The 20263-nt window shown below is 41.0% G+C and overlaps 1 protein-coding gene across 1 annotated transcript in view; it reads right to left on the bottom strand.

The window, feature by feature from the left end:
• Positions 1 to 4590: 4590 nt before the first annotated feature.
• Positions 4591 to 20263, bottom strand: part of LOC116507769 (beta-galactoside alpha-2,6-sialyltransferase 1-like) — a 28398-nt gene continuing 12725 nt past the window's right edge. Inside the window, exons 3-5 of the mRNA XM_032216098.1 lie at positions 19262 to 19363; positions 5440 to 5614; positions 4591 to 4868 (exon numbers count right to left, since the gene is read on the bottom strand). Of these exons, the coding sequence (XP_032071989.1) occupies positions 4591 to 4868; positions 5440 to 5614; positions 19262 to 19363 (555 nt within the window). The remainder of the gene's footprint in view (positions 4869 to 5439; positions 5615 to 19261; positions 19364 to 20263) is intronic.

Genomic DNA, 20263 nt, shown 5'->3' with positions numbered 1-20263 from the left:
ACCACTTTGGCATAGTATGCAGACAGAGATGAAAAAATGGGAAAAGTTACAGTTATCCTTGTTGGGAAGAATAGCAGCAGTGAAAATGAATATTTTACCTAAATTTTTATTTCTTTTCCAAATGTTACCTATTCTTAAAAAAGATGTGAACCTGTTAGCATGGCAGAAGGATATTAATAAATTTGTATGGGCAGGGAAGAAGCCGAGAGCAAAACTAAAAATAATGCAAGATGTGCGTGAGAGGGGAGGTTTGAAATTACCCAATTTAAAACTATACTTCGACGCAGTAGCTTTATCTGTAATTAGTGATTGGATTAATTTAACGAATGATAGGATACTTAATATCAAGGGGTATGATCTGGTACAAGGCTGGCATGCTTACCTGCTATATAACAAAAAAGTGGACAAGAATTTTAAAAGTCATATTTTAAGGAATGCTTTACTGCGGGTCGGGAAAAAATATCAATACAAATTAAATGATAAGATACCCATGTGGGCAATTCCTAGACATGCAATAGAAAATATGAACATAGTACAAAAACAGGATATAATTACTTACAGACAGCTTCTTACCCTAGAAAGGGGTGTATTACAACTAAAATCCTTGGATGAATTAAAAGAGGAAACGGTAATTCAAACATGGTTCCAGTATGGACAACTACAGGCCAGGTGGAAAACAGATTAAAAATTGGTTTTATGCAAGTCAAGGATAATTTATTTAAACAAATAAGAGATCAAAGCTTAATGCATATCAAGAGACTATACAATGTATTAATATAGATGGATTCCGAAACAGAATTAGTTAAAGACTGTATGATAAAGTGGGCTCAAAATATTGAAGAACCAATAATGTTGGATACATGGGAAAGAATCTGGGTAAGAAATGTAAAATTTACACAAGCCCAAAACTTGAGAGAAAACTTTTATAAGATGTTTTATAGATGGCATTTAGATCCTAAAAAGTTGGCTTCTATGTATCCGAACTTACAACCCAAATGCTTCTCTCAACGCTACATATTTTCATATATGGTGGACTTGCAAAAAGGTTAAGGCATTTTGGATAAAAATATGGTGGATTATGCAAAATGTTCTTAAAAAAAGGATAAAGTTTACCTCTCAGTTATTTTTGTTAGGTATAATTACTGATTGTACAGCTGTAGAGATTAATATGATTTTGCATTTAATAACTGCAGCTAGATTGTTGGTGGTGCAATACTAGAAGAAGGAAGATTTGCCTGCAATTCAAGAATGGACATTGAAAGTCACAAATTTAGCCGAGATGGCTAAAATATCTGCATATCTTAAGGACCACTCAAACGAGAGATATAAACGAGACTGGAAAAAATGGATCGATTGTATTCAAAATAAATATGGGATTAAGAAATTCCAGATAGCTTATGATTAAGATCAGGAATGATATAAATTGTTTAAAGTTAGCCTTGCAAGGAGGAGCTAAGTTCAATTTAAAGATGTTATCAATTTTCTATTCTTTTTTTAAATATATTTTAGACTGTTTTTGTTAAAGATTTGTACTGTGTATGGGTTCTGGGAAGTCGGGGAAGGGAAGGGTGGGGGGGTTGGGTGGAGGGTGGGAGGGAGGGATGTATATTAGGCTTGATGAGGGGTGTTAGATTTTAAAGTAATATGATTGCACATGTATACTGTCTTCTCTTATTTTTTCTTTAAAACTAAGATATGTTAAGTATATTGATATGGAAGCATAAATACCATCAACATAGAATGGAGTTTGCTCAGAAGCTGAAATACACCAAGTGAATGAGAGGAAGAGTGGGAAACAGAGGAGAGAAGAAAGATAGGAAGAGAGGGATAGGAGAGAGGGTAAGGGGGGAAGATGAGGAGGATAAGGAGGAGTGGAATGAAGAGAGAGGAGAAGGAGAAAGGAAGGGGAAGTAGAGTAGAAAAGGATGATGGGAGAGAAGAAAGGAGGTAGGGGAGAGGTAGAAGAAAGAGGTGTATGGAGAGCAGAAGAGCTAATAATGGGTTTTTATCTTTCTGGGCGTTGATGACAAGAGGAACTGATGTAATAACTACTTAATACAATAGGATATTGGCTATGTAATAGTATACATGTGATTATATGTTATGAAAATGGAAACTAAAAAAGTATATATTTTTTTTAAAAGTTACCGAACCCATCTCTACCATTGGATTAGATCTTGTTACCGGTGTGCGTTGGCTCAGAAATGCAGTGTCTCAAATATCTTTGCAAAAATAGATAGTTTTGCTCCCTTTTATACTTACATTGAAGGAGGAAATGGCATTAGCTAAACTAAGAAAAGATGTCTCTAGTGCCTATCACACTTGAGCTTTAAAAACCCCAGTGAACACTGGTTATGCAGATTTATTATTGTAATAGCTATTTGGACTTCCCTGGACTATCTCTGCTACTTTGCCAGATTTCTCTATACCAATCACGGGTGGGTGCGGCAGTCATTACAGTAAAAATTGCTCTGCGCATGCGCAGTGCAGTAAACATTGATCTGTGCATGCGCAGAAGCAAAAAACAAGATGGCACCACCTATGGAACTGCCTGGAGAATCAGTTTGGGGGTGTGGCAGGCCTGGGTTGCTGCCAGTTCCAGCGATCTAGGCCGCCAAACCACTACCGGTTTGGTATCAGTAGGAACCCACCACCGATACCAATGTTTCTCAACCTTAGCGACTTTAAGATATGTGGACTTCAACTCTCAGAATTCCCCGGCCAGCATGGGAATTCTGAGAGTTGAAGTTCACAAATCTTAGAGTTGCTGAGGTTGGGAAATACTGCACTGCCTCTTTGGGTGTCACAACAGGAAGCTTTTTTTGTAGAAAGGAAATGGTGGCAAAGCCAGATTGGTTGATGTATGATGAAATATTATCTTTTAATTCTGGTGACCCAATACTAAAACCAAGGGAAGAAATTGAATCAGAAGGTTAAGCTTGCCATTGGTTTACTTATCAGCAACTGAAAGAAAGGTTCAAATTGGATAAGCTATGGTTTTGACTTTGTTAAAAATTAATTGGAACTTTATTTATGTGCCAACAATGAACATATTATTGTGATGATTTACAAAATGTTATTGAAATTGAATTTGGAAAATGAACATATAAAACATTGTATGATTCAGTGGTCAAGGAATTTTTGATATAATGTGATGCTTGGACAATGGGAAAATATGTGGATGATGAGTTTAAAATTTACCTTAAATTATAACCTAAAAGAGAATTTCTATAAGATGGTGTATTGTTGGTATTTAACACCAGATAAGTTATCTAAGATGTATAAAGGCATGTGAAATGAATGTTGGAAATATAAAAATAAAGAAGGGACTTTTTACCATTTATGGCAGACATGTGATTAAAGGGGGGGAAAAACTTTGGAGTATGATTCATGTTTTAATACAGAAAAGAGAGATAAAAATGAAACCAGAATGTTTCCTTTTTGGTCAAATGGAAAAAGAATTGGAGAAAAAACTTTGTTACTATATATGTTGACAGCAGCAAATATTGTATGCACAAAAATGGAAGGACACTTTGATTCCTATAATGGAAGAATGATTGTGGAAGTTGATGGAGTTCATGAAATGGCAAAACTGACTACCATATTTTTCAGAATATAAGATGCATCTTTTTCCCTCAAAAAAGAGGCTGAAAATCAGGGTGCATCTTATACACAATACAGCATTTTTTGCCTCCTGAAACCCCACTCCCTTCACCAAAATGGCCATGCATAGCCTCTAGGAAGCTTTTAGAGAGCTCCTGGGGACTGGGGAGGGCAGAAATGAGCAAATAATGGCCCGTTTTTGCTCAATTTTAACCCCCCCCCCCAGTCCCCAGGAGCGCTGTATAAGCTTCCTAAAGGCTATCAATGCCCTTTTTTTAAATGAAAAACGGGCCCATTTTCGCAAAAAAAAAAAACGGTCTGTTTTTTGCTCGTTTTGGGGCCTCCCCCACCCCCAGGAGCACTTTGCAAGCTCCCTAAAGGCTATTCATGACTTTTGGGAGGGGGAAAACAGGCCCGTTTTTGCCAAAAACGGGCCCTTTTTGGGAGGTTTGCAGAGTGCAAACCCTTTTTTAAAATTTTCCTCTTCAAAACCTTGCTGCGTCTTATATTCTGAAAAATATGGCACTTTGATTAAAGAAAAGAACATAAATACTTTTGATTCCACATGGAAAAAGCTTCAGAACTTCATGTTTGATGTGGAAAAGAATGAAACTCTGGGTTTTACTGATTAGACTGATAGATCTTTATAGAAATGACTTGTTCATACTATTATAGAAAAGCAAAAAGCTTTGATTCGATGTTAATGCCTTATTTTACTGTACCAGAGAGAGTCGGAAGCCAATGCTTCTTTTTCTCCCCCCCCCCCCTTTCCTCACTTCACTTCTCCCTTTCCCCTCCCTCCTCACTGCTCTTCTATTTACTTTTATTTTATAATACTCTATAGCTTAATAAAAAATGTTTTTTTTTAAAGAGAAATACTGTACTACCATACATCAATAGCTCAAGCAATCCCAGTTGAACATGCATGCTACTTTCAGAAGGCATCTATCATCCCTTCTCTTGCGATATAAAACAGATTGTCTCACCTTACTTCAGACCCTGTTCAGATTTTTTGCCTTGTGGGGGGCAATTCAGGACTTGGAAGCCTGGCAGCGTTACACGGCCCTTTTCTGCCAAGTCAGCCAGTGTGCCACGGTTCATGCGCCTCACCAGGTTCTTCTCAAAGAGCAATGGATGGTAAGCACCCAGGGTGCAGGCAGCATCAGAGAAATGCTGGTAATAGTGGCACAGATGGGTTTGCCGTTGAGATGGTAGGAATTCATACACATGGACAAGTTTGCATAAGGACATCATTAGCACTATTCCTAAAGATTGAGCAGAGAATGGGAGAGATAAGGAAATAAAGTGACTAGTACACAAGGAAATTCAGGGCTGGGAAGTTCATTGCCTAGATTAAATAGAGTTATGGCAGTCTGGATTAAAATATTGATGAGAAATCCTGCAAGCATATATATAGAATGACTCTTTCATTGGCGGTAAAAAAATGTGCATGTGGCTTGGTAGGCATGGCTTGGTGGTAGGCGTGGCTTGGTGGGCGTGGCAGGGAAAGGATACTGTAAAATCTCCATTCCCTCCCCACTCCAGGGGAAGGTTACTGAAAAATCCCCATTCTCTCCCAATCAGCTGGGAGCCAGGAGGCAGAAAATAGATGGGGGGGGGCAGTCAGAGGTGGTATTTACCGGTCCTCCGAACTACTCAAAATTTCTGCTACCGGTTCTCCAGAACTAGTCAGAACCTGCTGAATACCACCTCTGGGCCACATGTATAAAGAGAGTGATTATTAAGTATAGAAAGCAGTTGTAAGCAAATACAAGGGATGTAGCAGTTGGGGCTGCAGAGAATAGGGTAGGTTGCAGAATTTCCTTTCTTACTTACCCAGCATGCCTGAAGATGGAGGGTTGCGCTGCACCTGCTCATCTGCCCCTTCCTGCACCAGCTCCCAGATCTCCCACTGTAGCCGTGGGTGCAATAGATGGAAGAGCTGCCAAGGTCTTTTGGCCCGCAAGGTACGGAAGGGTTCAAAGAGGGGATAATCAGGAGACTTGTACCACTGGGAATGAAAAAGACAAATCTCTCAGGATAGCACGTCACTGCCTAACCAATCCCACAGGCCAAAGTTAGATTTCATCTCCAGGTTTCCCCAAATTAAGTAGAGAGGTTCAGCAGCTCGTAACAATGTAATGGATGCAATTGCACCACACTCTTAACCTAGTTCCGTGATGGCGAAAAGGTGGCACAAAGAGCCATCTCTCTGGGTACGTGAGCCATCGCCCGTTGCTCTTCCAGGTTCCAGTGCACCAGCCAGCTGGTCTTCATGTGTGCAGGAGCACTGGAAACCAGAAGAGCAGCTGGCCGGTGCGCATGTGCATGCCTGGAAGATGAACTTCCAGTTTCTGGCATGCACTGCAATGGTCATAAGTGTGAAAAATCCTCATAAGCCATTTTATTCCTGCATGCATGTGCACCAGAAACAGAAAGATCAGGTGGCTGGTGCGCATGTGTGCAACAGACACTGGAAGATCATCTTCCTGGCACACACATGAGTAGCGAGTTTGTTTGTTTGTTTGTTTGTTTGTTTGTTGGATTTATATGTCGCCCTTCTCCTAAAGGACTCAGGGCGGCATACAACGCTAAAAAAACCCACATATTACTAAAGTTAAAAAAGAAATTAGATAGAGTAGCCAAAAACAAACCCAATTAATATTAACAAAACATTTTAAAAATTAGATTAAAATTAACAATTTAATCAATCATTTATTTTATTTTGTTCAGGCCAGGCTGGTTTGCTTGAAAAGGCAACTTTTTAGGGCGCGTCGGAAGGACCGGAGGTGGTACTGGGTGGAGGTGGTACCGGAAGTACCGGGTGGCTGCTCTTTCAGTTTCTGGTGTGTGCATGCGCAACTGGTCAACTACTCAACTAGCACATGTAGACCAGAAACTGGAAGACCAGGTGTCTGGTGTGCATGCACAAGCGAATGCTGGAAATCTGAAGAGCAGCCGCCTGGCACACACATGCGTACCAGGTGGCTGCTCTTCTGGTTTCCGGCACAAGCGTGCGCATGTACACACTCCCGTTTTGGTATTCAATGCCAAAAATGTTCACCAACACTGACCTAGTTGCTGAATTAACTGAATTTCTTAGTGGATTTATGTACAGGTGCTCCTCAACCTATCACCACAGTTAAGCTCAACATTTCCATTGCTAAGCAAGACAATTGTTTTATTTTTTTAACACTATTTATATATTTTCTCTTTACATACATAAGTGTTTTGTGAACAGCATACTATCTGGATAAATTTGCTTACATAATATAATATAATAATACAATAGCAGAGTTGGAAGGGACCCTGGAGGTCTTCTAGTCCAACCCCCTGCCTAGGCAGGAAACCCTATACCGTTTCAGACAAATGGCTATCCAACATCTTCTTAAAGACTTCCAGTGTTGGGACATTCACAACTTCTAGAGGCAAGCTGTTCCACTGATTATTTGTTCTAACTGTCAGGAAATTTCTCCTCAGTTCTAAATTGATTCTCTCCTTGATTAGTTTCCACCCATTGCTTCTTGTTCTACCCTCAGGTGCCTTGGAGAATAGTTTGACTCCCTCTTCTTTGTGGCAACCCCTGAGATATTGAAACACTGCTACCATGTCTCCCCTGGTTCTTCTTTTCATTAAATTAGACATACCCAGTTCCTGCAACCGTTCTTCATATGTTTTAGTCTCCAGTCCCCTAATCATCTTTGATGCTCTTCTCTGCACTCTTTCTAGGGTCTCCACATCTTTTCTACATCGTGGGGACCAAAACTGAATGCAGTATTCCAAGTGTGGCCTTACTTTAAAAGTAATAGTACTTTTCCAGTTCCTAATTTCTACCTCTATTATCCAATCATAGATAAAACAAGTCCCATGTTTGAAAATATTCTGTATCTTCTTTTCCTTTTATGTTTAATGACAGTCTATCCATTTCTGCACAGTATTATTTTAATTACATTTTCTTCTATAGGTGTTTCTTCATTTTTCCACTGCTGTGTAAATACAATTCTTGCTGCTGTCAAAACATGCAATATTAAATATAGATCCCCTTTCTCATACTTTTCCAACACACATGGTAATACGTGCCCAGTAAGCAAGACAATTGTTAAAGTGAATTTTGACCCCTTTTATGACCGTTGTGAAGTGAATCACTGCAGTTGTTAACAGCTACATGGTTGTTAAGTGAATCTGGCTTCCCCATTGACTTTGCTTGTCAGAAGGCTGAAAAAGGCATGCTCCCAGGATACTGCAACCGTCATAAATTCATGTCAGTTGCCAAGCATTCAAATTTTGATCATGCAATCGTGGGGATGCTGCAATGGTCATGTGTGAAAAACCCTCAAAGGTCATTTTTTTTCAGTGCTGTTGTAAATTTGAACAGTCACTAAATGAATGGTTGTAAGTCCTTATCTGGGGCTCAAGTATATAGAACAACCAAACGGCCAGAGTTCACAAAACATCATAATTTCCCCAAAACAATCCTCCTACAAAATTTAGGATGGCTTCACACTCCTTAACAACTAATTCCCACAACACTGTCAAATAATTTACCAAGACTGCATTACTATTCTTCTTCTTTTCCTTCCTAGTATCTATTCTCTCCCCACTTATGACTATAACCATGTTACTTGTATCTTTCAATTTATATTGTTTTATTTGTTTCCTAGTACGAATTGATAGCTTATTAGTAACCTTGACTATCACTAAGTGTTGCATTTTTTTTATTCTTGATGAATGTATTTTATTCTCCTTATGCACACTAAGAGCATAGGCACCAAAGACAGATTCCTTGTGTGTCCAATCACACTTGGCCAATAAAGAATTGTATTCTATTCTGTTATGTTTTTCAACAATGGAAGTTTTCTAGTTCTTTCCTGAAAGTGGAGAGAGTGAATTTGTAGAGGACTTTTGAAAATATCTCAAAAGCACAAGCAAATGGGAAAGGCTTTCTCTGCAGGAACACCCCTTTTCATTCTGATTGAACCGCTTTTGGTTTACTTTTAGAAAGAGTTGACACACCTTTTTAATTTAGCTTTTTGGATACCATTTTGATAGTTTTAACTTAGATACTTTTGAGATCTTCAATTGAAGTAGGTCTGTATAACACACTGAGTTAAAATACTAATAATAAATGATACATGCCACTATTTTATCCTCCATTTGTATGATTCCTTAACCTTTATTGCTCTCTGGGTCATTTGACTCACTTACTGCAATAATTTGAGTTTCCAGAAACTGGGATTTATATTTCAGGTTTGTTAATGGCTATAAATGCAGTTTCCAGAAAATCAAAAAAAGGCAGTTTTGATCTGTAGGGGTTAAAAGCCAGTACAAGTGCTTGTTAAGGGAATTTTTTTAGCCTATGTCATTGAAATACTTTTATGTCTCTGAGAGAGAAAATTATCATTGGTACATCCTGTAGCTATGACTCAGCTGCTCTGGGGAAAAAAAGTCTAGACTTTAGATATGGTTTATTAATATGGGAGGGAGAGAAAGAGAGGGAGGGAGGGGGAGGGAGAAAGTTGAGAGAGAGGGGGGGAGAGGGAGAGAGGGAGAGAGAGAAAGATGCTGCAGCTGAATTAGACCACAATGTTTCTAAAAGTGGCCAAGCACATTCATTCATTCATTCATTAGATTTATATCCCATTTTTGATTTAGAATCTCAAGGCAGTATTCATAGCACTCTTTTCTCTGCCCCCCCCTGCTACAGTGACAAACTACATAATACAAGGCTGATCAGGCCATTAATTCAACTCAGACCAAAATCATCTAATGAACTTTTATGCCTGAGTATGGACTGGAATTTGGATGCCCAACTCCAACAAAAAGTGTCCATTTAACCATTATAGTTTATCATACATTATCTCTTTTTAATTTGTTCTCACTGTTAAGAAATTTCTCCTTCGTTCTAGGTTGCTTATCTTCTTGATTAATTTCCATGTATTGCTTCTTGTCTTCAGGACCCCCTGAAGGCTTTGGAGAATAGGAACCCCTCTTTTTTGTGGCAGCCCCTCAAATATTGGAACACTGCTATCCGTACCCAATTTCTGCAACTGTTTTTCATATGTTTTAGTCTTTAATCATCTTTGTTGCTCTGTTGTTTAGTGCAGAAGAATTCAGACAAAACAGAACACAGAAGATGCCAATTGCAGCTTTTTGGGGACTTTTTGCAGAAACATCTGTTAGGGAGCACAAAGGACCCCACAGTTCATCTTTTCTACCAGTTTCAAGAAAATATTCCAAGCTGGCATCTGTAACTCTATTTTCTAACTCAGTTCACTAATTATACTTTGGGGGGGAAAGGAAGCATTCACATTTATAAAACATATGCACCTGTTAAGTTAGAGAAAGCATATCTTAAATTAATACCGGTACCTGAATTAGATCGTGTTTACTTATTTGTTTATTTATTCAATCAATTTCTGTAGCTGCCCAACTCAACCAAGTGACTTTGGTTTTGTCTTTTTGTGAAACCAGGGCTAAAGGTTGGTTTCTGAATGCTGGATGTAATCAGATGGCTGAAAATGAAACATAATGCTTTGCAAATGTCCAACACTGAGCAAAATGCAAAAGAATGTATGTTTCCTTGGTGGTTTAAAGTTTTTACGGATTAACAGATACAGTGCTACCTTGGTACTTATCATTAATTGGTTCTGGGAGGCCCAATGACTACCAAAAATGATGAGCACCAAACTCATTTTTTCCATAAGGAATAATGTAATGAGTCACAAGGCAGCTGACACCAACAAGTTCTAGCTTCTTCAATACAATGCAATGCAATGCAGTGCAGTGCAGTGCAGTGCAGTGCAATGCAATGCAATGCAGTGCAGTGCAGTGCAGTGCAATGCAATGCAATGCAATGCAATGCAATGCAATGCAATGCAATGCAATGCAATGCAATACAATACAATACAATACAATACAATAGCAGAGTTGGAAGGGACCTTGGAGGTCTTCTAGTCCAACCCCCTTGCCCAGGCAGGAAACCCTATATTGTTTCAGACAAATGGCTATCCAACATCTTCTTAAATACTTCCAGTGTTGGGGCATTCACAACTTCTGGAGGCAAGCTGTTCCACTGATTAATTGTTCTAACTCTCAGGAAATTTCTCCTCAGTTCTAAGTTGCTTCTCTCCTTGATTAATTTCCACCCATTGCTTCTTGTTCTACCCTCAGGTGCCTTGGAGAATAGTTTGACTCCCTTTTCTTTGTGGCAACCCCTGAAATATTGGAACACTGCGATCATGTCTCCCCTAGTCCTTCTTTTAATTAAACTAGACACACCCAGTTCCTGCAACCGTTCTTCATATGTTTTAGTCTCCAGTCCCCTCATCATCTTTGTTGCTCTTCTCTGCACTCTTTCTAGAGTCTCCACATCTTTTCTACATCGTGGCAACCAAAACTGGATGCAGTATTCCAAGTGTTGCCTTACCAAGGCATTATAAAGTGGTATTAACACTTCATGTGATCTTGAGTCTATCCCTCTGTTTATGTAGCCTAGAACTGTGTTGGTTTTTTTGGCAGCTGCTGCACACTGCTGGCTCATATTTAAATGGTTGTCCACCAGGACTCCAAGATCCCTCTCACAGTTACTTCTGTTGAGCAAGGTGCCACCTATACTGTACCTGTGCATTTCATTTTTCTTGCCTAAATGTAGAACCTTACTTTTTTCACCACTGAATTTCATTTTATTACATAGTGCCCAATGTTCAAGTTTGTCAAGATCCTTCTGTATCTTTAGTCTATCTTCTGGGTGTTGGCTATTCCTGGCAGCTTGGTGTCATCTGCAAATGTGATGAGTTCCTCATTTATTCCCTCATCCAAATCATTGATGAAGATGTTGAAGAGTACTGGGCATAAAACAGAGCCTTGGGGTACTCCACTTCATACTTCCCTCCATGTAAATGCAGTTCCATTGAAGACTACACGTTGAGTGCAGTTGGTCAGCCAGTTGTGAATCCATCTGGTGGTGATGCTGTCTAACCCACATTCTTCTATTTTATCTAGTAGTAGGTTATGGTCTACCTTATCAAATGCCTTACTAAAGTCCATGTAAACTATATCGACGGCATTCCTCCGGTCCACTAATTTTGTCACTTTGTCAAAGAATGCAATAAGATTAGTCTGGCATGATCTGTTTTTGACAAACCCATGTTGGCTTTTGGCTATTACTTTGTTTACTTCTAGGTTTTCGCTAATGCGTTGCTTGATTATCTTTTCCAGAATCTTTCCTGTTATTGAGGTCAGGCTGATAAGCCTGTAGTTTTCTGGATCTATTTTTCCCCTGTTTTGAAGATGGGAACCACATCAGCTCTTTTCCAGTCCTCTGGCAGTTCCCCGGTGCTTCAGGATCTCTGAAAGATACAGTTCATTGGTTCTGAGATCTCATCTGCTAGTTCCTTCAGAATCCATCCATCCTGGTGATTTGAAGTCATCTAGGGTAGACAGGTGCTCACTTACCATTTTCTGTGTTCCTGATTTTTGTAGTGCTGTTTTTGATAGGTTGGACTGTTTTATCCCTTTGTGTAAAGACAGATGCAAAAAAATGAGTTAAATAGTTCTGCTTTCTCCCTGTTGCTTGTCACCTTCTTGCCACTCTCCCAGCAATGGACCAATTGTTTCCTTAACTTTTTTCTTGTTTTTAACATGTTGGAAGAAGCTTTTTTTGTTATTTTTTTATTTTTGTGGCAAGGCTTTCTTCATTGTGAGCCTTAGCTTTCCTCACTTCATCTTTACAGGTTCGGGCTATTTGCTGATATTCTGCCTTAGTTATGTCCCCCTCTTTCCACTTTTTATACTTATATTTTTTGTCTTTCAATTTGTCAGAGAGTTCTTTATGCAGCCATGCTGGTTTTTTGGGGGAGCCCCTCTTCTTCTTCTTCTATTTCTTCTTCTTCTTCTTCTTCTTCTTCTTCTTCTTCTTCTTCTTCTTCTTCTTCTTCTTCTTCTTCTTCTTCTTCTTCTTCTTCTTGGTATTGTGCTAGACTGGGCTTTTGTAATCTCATTTTTCAAAATTTCCCAAGCTTCTTGAGGTGTTTTTCCCTTGAGGATTCTCATCCATGGAATTCTTCCCAAGCTCTCTCTAAGTTTATTGAAATTAGCTCTCTTAACGTTCAAGACTCTAGTTTGACTTTGTTCTACTACTTGTGTTTGCATAATTTTAAATTCCAATATTGCATGGTCACTTGCCCCCAGGGTTCCTGTGGCTTCAACACCTTCTATCATTTCCTCTCTGTTAGTAAGAATTAAGCCCAATATGGTTGATCCCCTTGTTCCCTTCTCTACTTTTTGGGAAACAAAGTTGTCTGCTAAGTTTGTTAGGAACCTGTTGGATCTTCCACTTGGTGTAGAGTTTGTTTCCCAGTTGCTGTCAGGGTAGTTAAAATCCCCTATTACTATTGTTGTGTGCTTCCTATACATCTTAGTTAGCTGACTAGCAAAAAGTTCATCTACTTCCTCTGCTTGGTTGGGTGGCCTGTAGTATAGACCTATGGCAATGTCATTCCCCCCCCCCCCCAATCTTTAATATTGACCCAAATGCATTCAAGATAGTTCTCATCATTGTTGTGCTGTTTCTGTAGAGATGTAGTTATTTCTTATATATAGTGCAACTCCACCTCCTCTTTTATTTGGGCTATTTCTTTTAAATAATTTAAATCCTTCTAGCAACTTTCTGTAATGGCAACAATGTCATATCTGCCCTCATTTACTTGAATTTCTAATTCACCCTGTTTATTCCTCAAACTCTGTGCATTGGTTTATAGACATTTGAGTCCATTTTGATTGACCCTGTGTTTACTGTTTACATAACCTATGTTATGCCTGACTGTCCCTATTTTCTTACCACTTGTATGATTCATGCACATGGTATGGCACTCACAATTAAATGCTTGGTTTTGCTTGACAGCAGGAGTGGTAATCTTACCCGCACAAACATCTATGTTACATGCACTGATAACGCTATGAATTTTAGATTGCTCGGGACAGAAATGTTCTGTATCAATTAATTCTCTGTCCCTGCTGTTCAATTTAAATGTGTATCCAGAAAATCTGTGAATTTAATGCCAAGTAACTCAGTCCCTTTCTTGGATGGGTGCAGACCATCTCTTTTGTACAGTTTTTCATTGGACCAGCTGCAGACATCATGACTAATAAAACCAAAGCCTTCCCTTTTACACCACTCTTTTAGCCATACATTAAACTCTGCTACACGCTGGCCCTTCCCTTTTTGTTCCTTATATACTGGTAAAACCTCTGAAAAGATAAGCCTACAACCTAGACCACTAAGTTCATACCCCAAGCTCTGGAAATCATTCTTCACAAAAAGTACATCTTTTTGGGACAGATCATTTGTGCCAAGATGTATAATAGCATCAATGTCACAGTCCTTACTTGCATTCTTTTTTTCCCCAAGTATCACAATGTTTATTGATAGACACAAGTATATAAAATCAGGGCATGAACATGTCTTGATAAATTAAGTAGACTTAATTCCAATACTATCATAGGGACCAATTCAGTTTCTCACCATTTTATTTCATACCCACAAAGACCACTTCCATGGGCATCTATCCACCTCTTCAAACTGATCATTTTTGTGCAAGTAAACCATGTTTCTTTTTAAAAGACTTGTGCACTTGCCCAGGCTCAAGGATATTAAAATCTAGCACATAAAGCCCATTACTAGAGGTAGAAATACAGGCAATATACTATTACGGCAACCACCATCAATTACAGTTAAGGATTCTCTGTAACAACCAAATGGATAATCAAATATTGCAACAACTCAAGTATTACACTGAGCAAAGTGCATTTCTACAGTATTCAGTGTTGCTATTCAGATTTCTAACAAACAGCCTATGGTAACTGGCATCAAAGAAGATCCTTACACAGACTGCTTCTGAACTTATTGCATGCTGCTAATACACTGTTATCTAAACATTAAAGATATTCTAAAATATTTTTATGATTAAGACATACTATAAAAACCCTTATGCAGAAACAAGTCCTACTGACCCGCTACTGCTTTAAATATTGTGAAAACATTACAGCGGAATGAGTTTTCGCAGTGGTTAGGTCAAATGCAGTTCCATCATAGCAACAGTATGTTTGCACAATTTAAGGCTTTGGCTGGTTTAATCAGCATCTTCTTCAGATTCTTCTTCCTCTGCTGTTCCAGCCAGGTCAACCACTGGTTTACCTGGAACAAAGCTTTGCCTTTCCCTGGAAACTCTTGAGTAATATCTTCTTTCCATGCCAGAAAAGCTTCTTCTTCAATGATTTCCATATCATAGAAATGCACAAAGAAGCGCATTCTTGACTATCTTAAGAATACGCCTCTTGCCTCTGCTGGCAGTAGCACCTGGCAGACACCTGACCTCTTTTAAAACCTCCATATCCTTTCCTAAATTTACTTCCCTTATGATTGAATCACCAACCAGAAGGTGACTTCTCTTTTTGCATACCTTGTTCTTCTTGTGCAACTGATGTGTGATACATGATATTCGTTGAGTACCAATCAAACGCTAAGTACCATGAGAAAATTTTTGCATCAAAATGCCTTGAGTATCAAATTTAATGAGTTTCAAAGCAGTAAAGTTACAAGATCTCACTGTGAATAAATTTTGCTGTAAGATTAAAGATGTATTATTTAATATTTCAATATTTTTGTAAGGAGTCATGGTTTTGTTTAAAAGCACAAATGATTTTGCAGCAAACATAGTTATGCTATAGCAGCAGTCTCCAATCTTTCCAGCTTGGCAGACCAGCAGAGCTGGCAGGAGAGGGGATGGTTTTGTGTATGGAGGTGCCACTTTCACAAATGCGGCTTTGTGTGCATGTACTCACCCACCACTTCCACGACCCAGTTTCAAATGGGTCAAGGCCTGGTTGTGGACCCCTACACTATATGATACAACCAGAAGCATGGATCTGGAAATTAAAGTATCAAAGACCAAAATAGTTGTATTTTATATAAATGTCTCTCCCATATATTGACCCAGACAAACACATTTACACAGGAAATACAAGTCTTGGCCTAAATGTACATCAATTAAAACTCTGGCCAAGCCAAGTTGGGTTTTATGCCAATCCAACAGAAAGATAATAGTACTTATATCTAGGTCCATCTTCAATCATCATACAGTTCATTCATTCTATTTATAGGTTGCTTAACTCAGTGATTGTAGATAGCTTACAATTAAAAAGTAAAAAAAGCTGCAAAAGACTGCTTTTAGCCATGTTTCCCCAAACATAAGACCGGGTCTTATATTAATTTTTGTTCCAAAAGACGCATTAGGGCTTATTTTTTGATTAGGTGTTTTTTCAGGGTATATGGTACTAAATATGTCAGTCTGGCTGACGATCTTGACTCGGGTTTATTTGGGGGGGTAGGGCATTACGAGCATCCTGAAAAATCATCAAAAAAAAAAACCTGCTGTAAGATTCTAATCTTGGCCCCTTTGGCTGGCTTTTCAAACCGGGGTCCTTATATCTTGGCATCAAAATAAAAGTATAATTCTGTATCACAAAAAAATCCATCATTTTCTGGTTGGGTGTTATTTTCAATGAAACACGATATATACCTCTAATGGAAAAAAGTACTTAGCGGATCAAAGAACACCATACTTCATTCATTCTCCTTCTATAACTTGATGGATCTCTCTAATCCGCTACAGGAAAGGAACATTTTCTAGCACAAAGTTTTGAAATTGTTAGACTTTGGGCCTGTTTTTTTTCATCCTTAGGTTTGTTTGTTTTTAGGATAGCAATCTGTTTTAAATATTATGTTTTGAAGAAAAAAAATAAAAATTCATTGCAGTAACTGCTGGATATCAATCTCTCTTGAGTGCTCTGGGAGCTAAACATATGTGGCTCATGAGCCATATGTTAGTGTTATTTGTAGATTGTAGATTTATTATAATTTATAGGCCGCCCTTTTCCCTGAGGGGACTCAGGGCGGCTTACAAAAACACGGGAAAGGGGGTACAAAGACAAAAAGCATAAGACAGTACATAATATTAAAAAATAGAGCACAACATTCATTCATCATTCGGGAGGGGACGAACTAAGATTTTTATCCCCAGGCCTGACGGGATAGCCAGATCTTAAGGGCCGTGCGGAAGGCCTGGGCGGTGGTGAGGGTGCGGATCTCCACGGGGAGATTGTTCCATAGCGTCGGAGCTGCAACTGAGAAGGCTCTCCTCCGCGTAGTCGCCAGTCGGCACTGACTGGCGGATGGAATTCGGAGGAGGCCTACCCTGTGCGATCTGATGGGACGTAGGGAGGTAATTGGCAGAAGGCGGTCTCTCAAATAGCCAGATCCACTACCATGGAGCGCTTTGTGAGTGGTAAGTAGGACCTTGAAGTGCACCCGGAGACCAACAGGTAGCCAGCGCAGCTCACGGAGGATCGGTGTTATGTGGGCGAACCGTGGTGCGCCCACGATCACTCGCGCGGCCGCATTCTGGACTAGCTGAAGTCGCCGGATGCTCTTCAAGGGCAGCCCCATGTAGAGCACGTTGCAGTATTCCAGCCTAGAGATCACAAGGGCTCGAGTGACTGTTGTGAGGGCCTCCCTGTTCAGGTAGGGCCGCAACTGGCGCATCAGGCGAACCTGAGCAAATGCCCCCCTGGTCACAGCTGACAAATGATGGTCGAAACTCAGCTGTGGGTCCAGGAGGACTCCCAAGTTGCGGACCCTGTCTGAGGGGTATAAATTTTGTCCCCCCAGCCTGATTGATGGAACATTAGCCAAATTATTGGGAGGAAAACACAACAGCCACTCGGTCTTTTCCGGGTTGAGCACCAGTTTGTTAGCTCTCATCCAGTCTTTAACAGCCTCAAGGCCTCGGTTCATCACTTCCACCGCTTCATTGAGTTGGCACGGGGCGGACAGATACAACTGTGTATCGTCCGCATATTGGTGGTATTTTATCCCGTGCCTCCGAATGATCTCGCCCAGCGGTTTCATGTATATGTTAAATAGTAGGGGGGATAAGACCGAACCCTGCGGCACCCCACAAGTAAGGGGCCTCGGGGACGATCTCTGCCCCCCCACCAACACCGACTGCGACCTGTCCGAGAGGTAGGAGGAGAACCACTGCAGAACAGTGCCGCCCACCCCCACCTCCCGCAGTCGTCGCAGAAGGATACCATGGTCGATGGTATCGAAAGCCGCTGAGAGGTCAAGGAGAACCAGGATGGACGCATGGCCTCCATCTCTGGCTCTCCAGAGATCATCGGTCAATGCGACCAAAGCGGTTTCTGTGCTGTAACCGGGCCTGAAGCCAGACTGGAAGGGGTCAAGATAGTTAGCTTCCTCCAAGGTACGCTGAAGCTGGAGAGCCACCACCTTCTCAACAACCTTCCCCACAAAGGGGAGGTTGGAGACTGGACGGTAGTTGTTAAGAATTGCTGGATCCAAAGACGGTTTCTTCAGGAGGGGTCTCACCACCGCCGCCTTCAGCGCGGTGGGGAGATGCCCCTCCCGAAGAGAGGTGGTAACAACCGCCTGGATCCAGCCTCGTGTCACCTCACTGCTGCTGGCAACCAGCCAGGAGGGACACGGGTCCAGAATACAGGTGGAGGCGCTCACAGCTCGCATAGCCTTGTCCACATCCCCGGAGGCAACATCCTGAAACTCAACCCAGAGATGGTCTGCCAGATCATTCCCTTGTGTCTCGGCTGGATCTGCAGGAGTGGAGTCCAGGTCCGATCGAAACCGAGCAACTTTGTCCGCCAAGAACTGTACATACTCCTCAGCCTTACCCTGTAAGGGGTTCTCTGTCTCCCTCCTATTCAGGCTATTATGTATGTATGTATGCACAGATCCCCTTCTGTCCCAGACTACTGATATTAAAGATACTATGTTCATACAACGCAGACAATTGTTGTCTTGTTGCCCCAGCAAATTACAAGTAGTCCTCAACTTACAACGGTTCATTTAGTGACTGTTCAAAATTACAGAGGCACTGAAAAAAGTGACTTATGTCAGTTTTTCACACTTACAATCATTGCAGCATCCCCATGGTCACATGATCAAAATTTGGCTGCTTGGCAACTGACATGTATTTATGACGGTTGCAGTGCCCCGGGGTCATGTGATCACTTTTTGCGACCTTCTGACAAGCAAAGTCAATAGGGAATCCAGATTCATTTAACAACCTTGTTACTAACGGCAGTGATTTACTTAACAAAAGGTTGTGAAAGGGGGGGGGGAAATTCACATAGCAAGTCTCACTTAGCAACAGAAATTTTGGGCTCAATTTTGGTGGTAAGTCAAGGACTACCTGTATATTATAGCTTTTTTTTTTCCAGTTAGACTTATATACCGCTTCATAGGGCTTTCAGCCCTCTCTAAGCGGTTTACAGAGTCAGCATATCGCCCCCACAGTCTGGGTCCTCATTTTACCTACCTCGGAAGGATGGAAGGCTGAGTCAACCCTGAGCCAGTGAGATTTGAACCGCCAAACTGCAGATAACAGTCAGCTGAAGTGGCTGCAGTACAGCACTTTAACCACTGCGCCACCTTGGCTCTTGCAAAGTCTTAAAAAGTCGACTGGCTCACACAAGATGCTATGAACACATATGAGAACCACGGGTTACCTCAGCCCCATTTCAGCCTAGGCTAGCTTATAATGGGATCCTAACTAGAGAATCTCACCTCTTCTAGGTCCCCAGGGTAAGGGGCTGGATCCCATGCGACCAGAGTTCCCTCAGCATAGAGTTGTTCATCTAGAAAATTGTGATTTGGAGAAACCATCAGCTGTGAAGAAAAAAGGGGATGAGAACATTTCTTTTACCCACAAATTCAAGCCAACCATGCAGCTGCAAGGGAAATAACCAGTTGTGAGATTCAATTTTTTTTACTACTAGTTCTGTGGGTGCGGCTTGGTGGGCTTAGAGTGGCTTGGTGGGCGTGGCAGGGGAAGGATACTGCAAAATCCCCATTTCCTCCTGATCAGCTGGGACTCAAAAGGCAGAGAATAGATGGGGGCGGGGCCAGCCAGAGGTGGTGTTTACCGGTTCTCTGAACTACTCAAAATTTTTACTACCGGTTCTCCAGAACTCAGTTGTGAGTTCCTACCAGTTCGGACTGGTTCGGCTGAATCGGTAGTGGTTTGGCAGCCTGGGTCACTGGAACTGACAGTGACGCAAGCCTACCATACCCCCGACCCAGTTCTCCGGATGGCACCATAGGTGCCGCCATCTTGTTTTTCACTTCTGCGCAGAACAATTTTTATTGCCCTGCTCACGTGCGCAACACACGCATGTGCACCCATGAGTGAACTGGCAGTAGTGCCTACACAGTGATGGCAAACCTTTTCTGGCACTGAGTGCCTAAACTGGAAACCGCGTGCCTGCGTGTGCATGTGTGCGCCAGAGCAACTTATTTTTGGGGCATTTTGGGCACCTTTTTCAGGCCGTTTCCTGGTGCTCTGGTGCCCACAGAGACCAGCTGGCCAGCGCCCATGTGTGTGCTGGAAACCAGAATTGGAACTGGCTGAAAAACAGGCCATTTCGGGGGCATTTTTGGATACTCTGAAAACCAGCCTGGAAAACAGCCTATTTTTTGGGCTGTTTTCAGGCTGTTTTCTGATGCGCCAGTGCCTGCAAAGACCAGCTGGCCGGCAGCTATGTGCATGCCAGAAACCAGAAGAGCAGT

Source organism: Thamnophis elegans, chromosome 4 (genome assembly GCF_009769535.1).
Source record: "Thamnophis elegans isolate rThaEle1 chromosome 4, rThaEle1.pri, whole genome shotgun sequence".
Classification (NCBI taxonomy): Eukaryota; Metazoa; Chordata; class Lepidosauria; order Squamata; family Colubridae; genus Thamnophis; species Thamnophis elegans.
Note: the sequence above shows the minus strand (reverse complement) of the source record. Positions and strands in the feature narration are given on the sequence as shown.